Below are 12,504 nucleotides of genomic sequence, written 5' to 3'. Positions count from 1 at the left end.
ATGTGTGCTTTCTATGTGTTTGTTTGTTATTAAAAAAAAGAAATCTGTCTTTTAATTGCTTCTGTTTTAGTTAATTACTTAATATGCAGTATGAAAAGAGATGGGAATCGAGAACCCATCTCTGGTTCCCAGTAGTCCAATTCCCCAGAATCCTTAGTCTGCCTGCGTATCGATCCTGCTTATTGGTTCTTACACTCTCAGATAATTTTACACAGTAACATGAAAGCAACTTATCGAGTAGCATAAAGAACATCTTTCTCCTGCCTGTAATTAAGTAATGTAATGCATTACTTTTTAAGTTTTGAGTAATGACCCCAGCAATGATCAAAACAAAGAGCGGAAATGCCTCCAGCATCCACAAACATTTGACCACTCAGCATGTAATTAATTTGCATGAATGTAATGTTATTGATATGGATAAAGCTGTTAAATTAGTAAAAATGTTTTGACATTTTAAATCTGTGTACGCCTTCACATTTTCTGAAGCTGTCCAGTGGCACAGATTGGAGTTTTTACTAGGCTGATTCCTGCCCCCGGGCCTTATGTTTGACACCCCTGCCTAAACGCAACACATGCAGGCCTTTATAAAGTGACTGCTACAAAAACAGAAAAAATACACACTCGCTGAATATGATCTCTGTGCGTGAATCATGCACGGATGTGGGTTTCCGTCATGTGCCACAGGAAACAGGAAAGTCAAAAAATACATTCAACAAAACCATGTCCAGCTATTTTTGTGTGAATCACTTTCAATTTTAGACCATCTGAGTGATTAAATTAGGTTTTTATTTTAAGTTAAACTTTTTTGGGACTTCCTCTATTACTTTTACTTTTTTGAAGTAACACTCTACACTTAAAGGATTAGAAAAAGAATGACAAAAAAACAGCAGCAGTAGGTAATTATATTTTTTCAGGGGATCACATTTCTTCTCACTATGACTTTTTATCACTTTATAAGCATATTTGTGTGGTTATTTTGTTAGTTATTGTCACTAATGTCTTGTTTTATGTGTTGTTGTTTTTTTGTCTGATTTTTTGTAATTACCCTGATTATGTTCCACATTTCCCTGCCGTTACCTCCTGTGATTGGCACTCGGTATGTTGGAGTGTCCTGTTTACCCTCATGTGCTCCCTGTTGATTCTTTGGCCCCAGTTACAAAGCCCTAAAGACAAGTTCCAGTGTTTTGGAACCCCGTATGTAGTTGCTGGCAGTCACTGGGACCTCATTTTCTAAAGCACAGAGACCCAAATTTACAGACTGTCAGTGACCTCATGATTGCCAAGAAGTATATGGTGCTGCGCTTTAACCTACCTAAGCAGAAATAGTTGCTCGTAGTGTGCACAGTAGACGCTGACTTGGTTGCAAACACTTGCCAGCTAGTTTCTTAATCAGTAGAGAAACAGTGAAAAGTGTCCCACAAACTGAAAACTGAGAATGTTCACCTTCAAATCAAAAGGTTTGCCTTTCTACTGAAACCAACATGGTTCATAGGGTGAAACTTTCACTTTGAAGGTGAACATTCTACTTGTCTGGTTTCAGCTTGGTGGTAAGCTAGTGAGTTCTTTCAGAGGTGTTGGTGTCTTGCATAAAACCTCTGCCAACCATCGCTGAAGCCTTAAGACTTGATTTTAAATCCTTTCTTGGGTTTGTTTTCTTTGAACTTTGCAGGAGTTTTTCAGCTAGTCTGTCTGAGAGATTTGCGTTTAGGCCCCAACCCTTCTTCTCATGACAATAAGGACTCAGTTCCTGCATAGTGTGGACAGAATTTTTAGACTTTCTTGGCTGGCAAAAAGACTTCAGCCAGCATTACCACAAACACTGGTGTCCCACAGGGTTGCGTCCTCACCCACAACTGTGTCTCCTCATACAAAGATAACATCACACTGAAGTTCGCGGATGACACTGCAGTGATCGGTCGCATCACGGGACGGGATGAGGTGGTCTACAGGAGAGAGGTGGCCGGTCTGGTGTCATCGTGTGAGTACAACAACCTTAACCTCCACACTGATAAGACAAAGGAGATGATAGTGGACACGAGGAAGAAGAGGAGGCCTCACCAGCCGCTGTTTATGCGGGAGCGCGAAGTGGAAAGGGTGAGCAGCTTTTGATACCTGGGCACACTGACCAGCTGCATCACTGCATGGTACAGCAGCAATACTGCTATGGACCGCAAACGTCTGCAGAGAGTGATAACAACTGTAGAGAAGATCATCAGGACTCCACTGCCCTCTCTGCAGAGCAGAGGAGAGCTGCCTCCATCCTCAAAGACCCCACACACCCCCAACATAGACTGTTCACACTTCTGGCCTCGAGACGAAGGTTCAGAAGTGTGAAATCTAGAACATCCCGACTCAACAACTCCTTCTTCCCCACTGCTATCAGACTCCTGAACAGCTGACCTACCTCAACTGCACTTTTGCACATTAATTTAATTTTGCATATTAAGCTCCTTTGTACATCCATCTACATCGACATCTGGATACCACACTTTTATTTTTTTATCCTTATTTTATCTTTTTTATTTATTTTATCTTGTTCTTTTAACCCTTGCCTAACTTGGCATTTGTGAATGGACAGCAAAGGATGAATTTCACTACACAGAGAATGCTATTTATTCTGTACATATGACAATAAACAATTTGAATCTAATTCTATATATATATGCTAAGATCAAAGCACAACAATACCTAATAAAAGACTAAAATTGTTAAACTATTAAAACTATATAAACTATTTTTTGCACAAAATGGTTAAAACAATGGACGGATGTACAGATCAATTTACAGTTTACATATCAGATTGAACCTAATATGTAAACTGGGTGGAGGAACCCTACAATTTAATATCAGTTATGCTTTAGACCAGCAGAGGGCAGTAGCCCACCATTATTGTGCTTTGGTAAACTTGTGAAAAGATCAACATTTTGCTCAAGCGATCACACAACGCTTAGATGTGGCTGTGACCACTAGATAGCTCAGTGGTGAGATATATGTTATTTCAGGTAAGCTCACCACAAAGGCAAGATGCTTATCTCCACATATCAAAGAGTGATGTTTGTGAGACGTGTCTTGTTCAAAACACGAAGCAATCCACCCACACAGTGAAGTGTTTAGATGTGTTGTTGTGGTTGACTGACATAAAAAGCTTCTCGCTGCCCCCTTTGTTCAACCCCCCGAAACCCCGCTATCATGACAACGTTTGATGTCTTAAAACAAACACTTTTCTTCTTTATTGTGTAAGAAAAGGTAGCAAAGAACCAGTGGAGCAATCTGCTGGAGCACAGTGCTACTTTTTTCCTGAAATTACGGAATTTCATAAGTGAGTAAGTCAGGAAGTTATGCTTTTAACCTGATGCCATGATGAAATGTGACTATCTTGGCATCACTTGACATCATGTTATTTATCCAGAAAGAACAAACAAACAAACAAACAGACAAACAGACGTTTGTCTGTTTGTCTGTTTGTTTGTTTGAGTCATGAGGAGTGGATGTTTGTTCAACTTTGGTCTTGTTTCCTATTGAGACGGACGTGTTTTTCAGCCGGCTGAGTAATAAGAAATGCAAAAACACGTCTCGCTACTGAGTTCCCACTGTGGTCAACCTATCTGACAGCGAGCTGAAGCCCAGCGGTTTTTTCACCAGTCCCCCCACACAAACAACCCACCGCTCCTCCGTCCTGACAGGATGTCTATGTGGTTGTTTTTTTATGCTGTTTGTTTGTTCCAGTTGCTTCACAGTAACAGTTGTGACCTGTCACTTCTCATTCTCACGTATGCTTTGACACTTATGTCTATTAATAAGTTCAAAACCTCTCCACAGTCAAGTCACAAAGAAAAAAAAGTAGTGAAGTGATGCAGAGCTGAACCTGTTTAAATATATATAAAGGAAGGAGGAGGAGCAATATGGTGAGGTTTGTAGGGGCCTGGCTTTACTTTCTGTTCCCTGTTACCATGTTTTTTATAATTATTTTAATTTATTTTGCAATAAACATTTAATTTGGTTTTAAGTTGCTGCCATATTCCTGTTTTTGATCCATTTTCCTAAACTAATTTAAGCAAAGTGCTTCAAGTGTGGGCCACTAAATGAGATATTTGCTCAGCAGTGCAGGCACGCATATGTACTGTGATAATGGAAATGCCCCCGAGTGACCTGAATTTACTTCTTGAAGCACAGTGGAAAAACATACATACTCCTCCCCATTGTGGTGTTCACAGTGTTTTTGACCTATTTGGAATAATGATTCAGTCTACATTCATAGTTTTTGATGGTTTTAAAACGTTTTGGTAAATGATGAGTTAATATTGTTTTAGGAAACCACAATAGCTTCTAGCTTTCTCTGGGTCAACTGAAACTCGGCAAGTACTGCAAATGTATGAGTCTAAAATATTAATGGAAAACTACAAAATAAGTTTGCTGACCTAGCTTCATGTTCCTACTGTGCTTTTCCCTATTTTCTGTGTCATTAATACTTTTTAAAATCCGATTTGACTGATGATGCTATATGATTTTTATATTCAAATGACCATCAGAATTCGAGGCTTTAAAAAAATTACCCAAATGCACCGAATTTTTTCACAATGACTGTTATAAGACACAAAGACATGCTTATACGAGGATTTTAACACGGCCAAAGTTTCAACTCACGAAACAATCCATTACTGTCGTGTTTTTCACTCTTGTATCTGTGTACAGTAAGTGAGAGTGACTGTGAGAGATTATTCTTTATATGGTCATCTCAGCCACACATCTCTGGCTGCAAGTGCAGAAGCACCACCTACATGCTGCTCAACAGGCTGCCAATCAGAAGTGTTTGTTTAAAGGGCGGGTGCCCTTAAAGCGGGAGGAGCTAAAACAGCTTGTTTCCACCAGAGGATGAACTGAGGGTGGTCTCACCAAGGCCCAGTATTCAATAATTATAAATTATATTCACACAAAGCTACTTTAAAAGCTCCAATTTTTTATTGGGACTGTGTTAAAGTGCACATATTCATCTATTTACATGCACTCTTTAAAACTGAAGGCAAACAATAAGCATAATTACATCAGCTATGCTTTGGTTTGTATGATTTGAACACGGAAGAGCCAAATACACAAAACATTTGCTCATTTATTTCTTCTTACTGCACTGGCCATCTAAACCTACATTCTTATAGCTTCAAAGAGCAACTTCTTAATATCTCTGTTTTAACCCTGCTCACTCTAAGTGAAAGGAATTGGAAAATACATAATAACATGTTTGCAGTTTATTTAAATAAAGTGTGCTGCTCTGGATTTTTTGTGAACTGACTGGAAAAATAAAGACTTTACAAGCAGATGACCCAAGCGGAAAATTGTCATCTGGCCATGCTTTATGGAGAAGTTCAACATGAGAACAGAAGACAATAAAATGACAACCGAGAGAAAGAGAAAGTCTTGTCCAACATGCCAAAATCACACTAAACACCTGCTTTCCTCTTCATTACCAGTTGACGCTTTTAACCTGCAACACGACTTCCTCTCAACTGTTCGTAAAAGAACGACAACAAAATGTTTCCATTGTAGCTCTGACGTGTCTAAGAAGCCGTGAGCATTGCACAGCTTGCTGTCACTTTGCACTACTCAGGAAGTGTGGGTTAAAGTGAGAAGACTGTTGGTCAGTAAAGCAGCATCTGTTCTGAGTCAACAGTCGTAGAAGTTTCACCGCAGCTTTCTTAAAACAGTACCTGACCACAAAGATCAAAAAGACTTATATGAGTCACATGCAGTAGTCTACTTGTGCCTGGTGAAGTTCTAATGCAACTAAATGTGGCAAGTGTGAAGCTGAAAGGAGCCAATGAAAATGCTATGTTAGCTAAAAGTATGAAAATGGATAAAAATACCTGACAACAGTCAAGATTTTTCCCTTCTCACCACCAAAAACACATAAATGCATGTAAGTGTGCATTGTAATCTTTTACCAGGGACTCTAATCTGGCACCATGAGTCATTTTTGTCAGAGTGAACCTTCAATGTACTCTTGCCAGTTACTGGTGAAATGTCAGTACTTCACAGTCATGTGCATTTACATTGGCATCCAAAACATTTGTGGGAATGGACCAGAATACTTTGTCACCTTTTGAAAATATATCACCACTCATTTCAAAACTGAAACAACCCGGAAAAAAGAAGAAAACAATAGTGTGTGTGTGTGTGTGTGTGTGTGTGTGTGTGTGTGTGTGTGTGTGGGTGGGGGGGGTTGAATAATGCACATTTCCTGCAATTTTCTATGAATTTCTAGTTTATTTTACTGCAGTGGCATGAAGTGAAATCAACATCTGTCAGCAAAAAAACAAAACAAAAAAAAAAAACACAACAGCATCTGCCTCTCCTCCAGTTGTCACTGCCCTGCCCACACACAGAGTGCGATCTTTGACCAAACATATGTGCACAGAACCTGTGAAACTACAGGAAATAAACAAGCATTGCAAATGCAATGTTATGTTAAACCTTGCTGTGTAATCAAACCAACATACACACAATATTACACAAGTATTCGCTCCTCTCCTTTCACACGCATATGAACTTGTCTAACATCCTATTCTTAACAAATTGCAAGAGTTAAAGCAGTTACAGGAGCTTTAACTCTTCTGGGAAGGCTTTCCACAAGGTTTAGGAGAGTGTTTATTTATCTTTGGCCATTCTTCCAGAAGTACATTTGTAAAGTCAAACAATGATGTTGGGCAAGAAGGCCAGGCTCACAGTCAAAACGTTTTCTGTCCGGGTGAGGTCAGGACTCAGCCCACTTAAGTTCTTCCACACCACACCTCCCACAAAGTTGGGGAGCATGAAATTGTTCAAAACGTCTTGGTATGCTGAAGCACTATGAGTTTCTTTCACTGGAACTAAGGGGCCAAGCCTAACTCCTGAAAAACAACCCACACCATAATCCCCCTTCCACCAAGCTTTACACTTGTGCAGTCAGACAAGCACTGTTCTCCTAGAAACCACCAAACCCAAACTCGCCCATTGGAGTGCCAGACAGACGAGCATGAGAACCTTCACTGCTCTAGAGTCCAGTGCTCCGTTGGACACTTTGCGCTGTGCTTTGTAATGCAAGTCTTGAATGGAGCTGCTTGAATAAACCCATTTCTTGTAGTTCTCTATGCACAGTTATTGAGCTAATCTGAAGGCCACATGAAGCTTGGAGGTCTGTAGTGATTGACTCTACAGAGAGTTGGTGACATTTGTTCACTATGCATCTACTCAACTCTATGGTTCTATGTGGCCTACCACTTCATTTGTGAATTGCTGTCATTCCCAATCAGTTCTGCTTTGCTAAAACATTAGCAGTTGGCTGTAGCAAAGACATTTCATGACTGGTCTTGTTGCACAGGTGACGTTGTATCACTATACCATGCTAGAAATCATTGAGCTTCTGAGAACAACCCATTCTTTCACCAATGTTTGTAGAAGCATTCGGAATGTCTAGGTTCTTGATTTTATACACCTGTGACCTTGGAAGTGATTGGAACACCTGAATATAATGATCTGGATGGGTGAGGGAATACTTTCATCAATATAGTGTAGGAATACCTTTCTTTGTGTGTGCAGACAGGTCCAAGTCAAAGTGTCACGAACCAGGCATGTGGCTGACTAAGATCAGACCCAGATGTAGGTTTCATCAGGCAGAATTAAAATCAAAATTTAGCTTTATTAGCTGGCAACTGCAGAAAACAAACAGGAAAAGAAAAACTGATAGAGCAGAGTAGGTACTAACTGACAAGATGTAAACAAACATGTAGACATGACAAACTTCAAGGGGACACAAAAGGATGAAACACAAAGAGATGGCTACAGGAACAGGAAGAGATTAACACAGGAACCAGGACTAAATATATATGAACTTGACAGAAAGAACAGGGAAACCAGACAACCACATAGACAGGGCACAGAGAGGCCAGACAGACACGGGGTCACAACTGGTGAGCTAAAAACAGTAACAAACATGGAGACAACACTGACTCACACAGGAGACGCTGATTACAAGACACAGAGATGAAACTAGCACAAACTGGACACAAAAGGGAACTAAGATAATCAGACAAGAAACCAAGAACTATAAATAAGAAAACCAAGCACACCATTGTTTCTCTTGTGACATTACCAATAAGTTTGATGTGTCACATGGCCCTCTTCCTATTGAAAAAACTAAAGTTGTATCCAAGATAGCCGACTTCTAAATGACCACCATGGTCACCACCCATCTTGAGGAGTTTGCCCCCTCACATATACTAATGTGCCACAAACAGGACTTTAATATCACCAACCATTCCCATGTTATTACGGTGTATCCATATAAATGGCCCACCCTGCAGATCAAAAAGTCCAGAACAAACTCAAAAATACTGGGTTGGAGACCCAGGACCATTATAAAGGTAATTTTTATCACTTTTCATTTGAAATAATTTGAGACAGCCTCAGATGGTTCCCAGAGGAACTGCAGTTTTTGCTACTGCCAAATTCTCTTCATTTTTCAAATCTAGAGGTTGTCCCTCCCGCAGATTATCTCTAAACACTCCAACCATTGTCGATCCTGAAAATTGTCATCATTCTAAACAAGCTCTGTACATCAATTTATGCATATATGACCATATACATCTGAGATTTTGATGATGTGTACAAGTGTACACACATGATGATGTGTACAAGACCTTCTATGACTCTGTGGTGGCATCTGTCATTTTTTACAGTGTTGTATGTTGGAGCAGCAGTTTATCGGCAGCTGAGAGGAAGAGGTTGGATAAACTCATCAGGAAGGCCAGCTCTGTTCTGGGATGCACCCTGGACCCAGTGCAGGTGGTGGGAGACAGAAGGACTCTGGCCAAAATAACATCTCTGATGGACAGAGTCTCCCACCCTATGCATGTAAATGTTACTGAACTGCAGAGCTCCTTCAGTGATAGACTGCTGCATCCTAGATGCATGAAGGAGGGTTTCCGCAGGTCCTTCCTCCCTGCAGCTGTCAGGCTGTACAATCAAAACTGCTCCCAACAATCATAGATGTTTACATCTGTGCTGTAACTGCAATAATTTAATCAACCGATTTGCACTACAACCTGGTTTGCCTCTTATCTGTAGTTAATTTTTTTAAATTTAATAACTGTACAGTACTCTGTTTATAGTAACCATTGTCCTTAATGTAAATATGTAAGAAAAATTGTGTATGTTTCTGTTCTGTGTCCTGTGTACTGCTTGTTGTATATGTGTCTTTCTGGCTGCTGTTACAACCAAATTTCCCCTTGTGGGACAATTAAAGGATTATTCTATTCTATTCTAAGTACAGGAACAAATGTGAATTCCGCCCTAATGCTCATTAATGGGATCACGGCATTGACAATTGTGCCATTAACCATAACATGTCAGTATTCCCTTTGTGGTTTAGACTTCTTGACCTGATTTCTGCTTTACTTTCTGTGTTCCCCCCCACTAACACTCCCTCTTAACCCACGTAACTGTTTAAACACACCTCCCCATACAAATTCATGCAACATTGAAAACTTAAGTTGTGACTTCAAAATAAATAAATATAAATCAGATATCAAAAAACACAAAGAAGTGTTATATACATATACGAGCCTCTATAACTAACAAAAATTGACCCAAGAAACTTTCCTTTAAGTAAAATACACATTACCACACCTTCTGCCCTTAGTACAGCAACAATGATGTCACCAAAAAAGACTTGACCCCAATCACACCTCCAGTCACCTGATCAGTCTGATCTTTTGGAAAGAAACAAACTGTAGTTCTGAATTTAAAACCAACCATTGAGCTTAGCCAATCACGATCAGTCTTTGTCTCCTATAAGAGTTGGGTGCGTCCGTAAAGGCACACGATACATACTGCAGAGCTTCAGAGATGATGCGCCTTTGTGTTTTTCTTGCAATTCTCTATAAAATCTGTGAGTATTTTGCACTTTTTTCACAGTTTCTTTTTTCAAGGATGTAAATTCTAAAAAGAGACTGATAAGACGTTACAGATATAATTAAAATAATTGTATGCATTTCTGTCCAGGTCAGGTGCTAGCTGTTCACAAGACCTCAAGTGTAATTCAGGAGAGTGGAATCAAGATAGCTAAAGTCGGGGAGAATGTAACAATAACATGCATTTGTCAAGATGATGCTGTAACTTTCCTTTCTTGGTACCAGCAAAGCCTGGGTGGCAAACCTGACATCATATCAACTCGGATGAAGCACAACCCAGACGCTGATATCTACGCCAAGTACAAAGACAGGTTTAAAGTCCTTGTAGAAGATAAAAAAGAATATCTCAAAATCACAAACCTCAGCCTGTCAGACTCAGGGACATATTACTGTGGGGTTTTAGTTTTTAACGCTATTGAATTTGGACAAGGAGTTTTCCTTCATGTCAAATCGCCAGCGACCAGCATTGGATCTGCAATTGACCAGCCAACGTTGAAGCCGCTTCACTTGGGGGACTCTTTGAACTTGACCTGTACAGTGGAAGCTGAACCATGTGCAGGGGAGCTGAACCTTTACTGGTTCAGGCATGGAGCTTCTCAGTCTACAGTCATGTATCCCAGCGAGGGACACGTGTGTGCAGACATCTCACAGGAAACACCTCACAGGAAAAATTGCACTTTAAATCTTGCAATAAAGTCAGTGAGCTCCGCTGATGCTGGGATCTACTATTGTGCTTTGGCCTCCTGTGGGGAGATTATTTTTGGAAATGGAACAAAGGTTGAGATTGCAGGTAGGTGATACTGCAGGAGGGTGACTTCATACTACTGTTTCAAGCAATCTGTGAAACATTGACTGTGTAACATCTGCTTTGTGTGTGTGTTAGGTTCCCCTGTCTTGGTGTATTTCCTGAGCGCGGCATTAGGAGGTTCCTTTATTGTGCTCTTTGTCTTGGCTTTCATCATGTACAAGCTTAGGAAAAGCCTGTGCTCTGTCTGCAAAGGTGAGGTCGCTGCCATCTCTAATGTTAATAATCCTCTAACAATCTGACTAGCGTGCTTATTTACTTTTTTTGATTTGCAGGAACTGTTCCTCATCAAACCTGTACAGTCTCAGATGCAGTGGTAGGTGAAAAAGCCTATAGAATCTGCTCACATGTTTTTACTAGAAGCAGAAGCTATACTTATATTAGATATGATATGTTTCCAGTTATATTTTAACACAACTCCTCTTGTCCGTCACTAACAGAGCCAAGATGCAGACAGCCTCCACTATGCAGCTCTGAGTCTGAAGAGGAGTAGTAAACAACATCGTCAGGAAGAAAATGTGGATAATATTTGTGTGTATTCTAGAGTAAAGAGCAGAAAAGTGTGAATGGATGCAAGGGTACACACTGCCAAATGTAAAATAATGTGGAAATAAAATATATTTTGTATGTACCAGCTGTATGACTAATAACTATTGTGAGCTCAGCAAAATCACATAGCTCAGCATTGTTATACATAGACAATAAAACTGCACCCAAATGTAGTGTAGATAAGCATAAAAATCCCCCACGATCTATTTACGAAGGTATTACTTCGTAAATGCAGGTCACAGCTACAGTAAGTTCTCACTGTTTACCTTACACTTCTGTGGTCAAGGTGATGTGAGCGACAGAGTATAAGTTTCCACTGGTGGAAACATAAGTCCTACGAGAGCTTAAACACAGGAAGACCGGGCTGTTGCCCCCTGGCCACATAACCTCTCATGTTTGCAAGCCCACTCTCACAAGACCTGCTGTGTAGACAATGTGAAAAAAGCAAACGGCAATAAATTACGATCATAACAACCAGATTGAAGGACAAAGATTTCTTTTACATACCTTCAGCTTCAACTGTGTGAATGCATTTCTTACTCCACAGGAAGCTGCTTCTTTGTAAAAACAGGCAGTCATCCATAACCGCTGAACAGTTTCAGTTCCCTAAAAGTAGAGAAGCTTGACCCAAAGCTTCACATTTTAGGAATGTCATTATAGTTTAAAGTTATCTGCTGCTTAGTTGTTTTTGTAAAATACATAGATTATTAAAAAATAAAACCCAGGGCCAGGGCTTGTGGCCCTGCAGTATTTGCAATGAACTGAGCATCCATTCATTAAAACAAAACAAATCAAAAACATGTTTTATGTTTCTGACATTTCAAACTAAAGGGTGGGTAATAGTAGCATATCGACCCAGTACAACAGTTTGCTCTCAGACTGCAGGCTTACTTTTTCAAATCAGTTCAGTTTTATTTATATGGTGCCAAATCACAACAACAGCCACATCAAGGCCCTTTATTTTGTAAGGTAAAGCCTCTACAATAATACAGACAAAACCCCAGTGACAACCACCTTTGAACAAGCACTTAGCTGTTGCTAAGTGCTTGCTCAAACTTCCTTTTAATGAGAAGAAACCCGCAATAGAACCAGGCTCAGGGACAGCTAGTGATCTGCCGTGACCACTTGGGGCTGATGGGACAGGCCTCTCATCGTGGAACCAACTCCCACTTTGGATTCAGGAGAGTGACAACCTCTCTACTTTTTAGA

General features: G+C 40.1%; 2 protein-coding genes across 2 annotated transcripts in view; one reads left to right on the top strand and one right to left on the bottom strand.

Moving 5' to 3' along the window:
* The window catches only part of LOC100691382 (prostaglandin D2 receptor 2), a 31,582-nt gene extending 19,679 nt beyond the window's left edge, over positions 1–11,903 (bottom strand). The window contains exon 1 of the mRNA XM_005455226.3: positions 11,803–11,903. The gene's annotated coding sequence lies outside the window, so the exon portion shown is untranslated. The remainder of the gene's footprint in view (positions 1–11,802) is intronic.
* On the top strand, positions 9,830–11,718 carry LOC100691114 (uncharacterized). Its single transcript, XM_005455231.3, has 5 exons — positions 9,830–9,919; positions 10,033–10,731; positions 10,825–10,941; positions 11,022–11,062; positions 11,187–11,718. The coding sequence occupies exons 1-5, from the start codon at positions 9,877–9,879 to the stop codon at positions 11,310–11,312; spliced, it is 1,026 nt and encodes a 341-aa protein (XP_005455288.1). The 5' UTR covers positions 9,830–9,876; the 3' UTR covers positions 11,313–11,718.
* Positions 11,904–12,504: the final 601 nt, after the last annotated feature.

The sequence above is a fragment of the Oreochromis niloticus genome, linkage group LG3, assembly GCF_001858045.2.
Source record: "Oreochromis niloticus isolate F11D_XX linkage group LG3, O_niloticus_UMD_NMBU, whole genome shotgun sequence".
Taxonomy (NCBI): Eukaryota; Metazoa; Chordata; class Actinopteri; order Cichliformes; family Cichlidae; genus Oreochromis; species Oreochromis niloticus.
The sequence above is the reverse complement of the archived record's forward strand: the minus strand, read 5'-3'. Positions and strand labels throughout refer to the sequence as shown.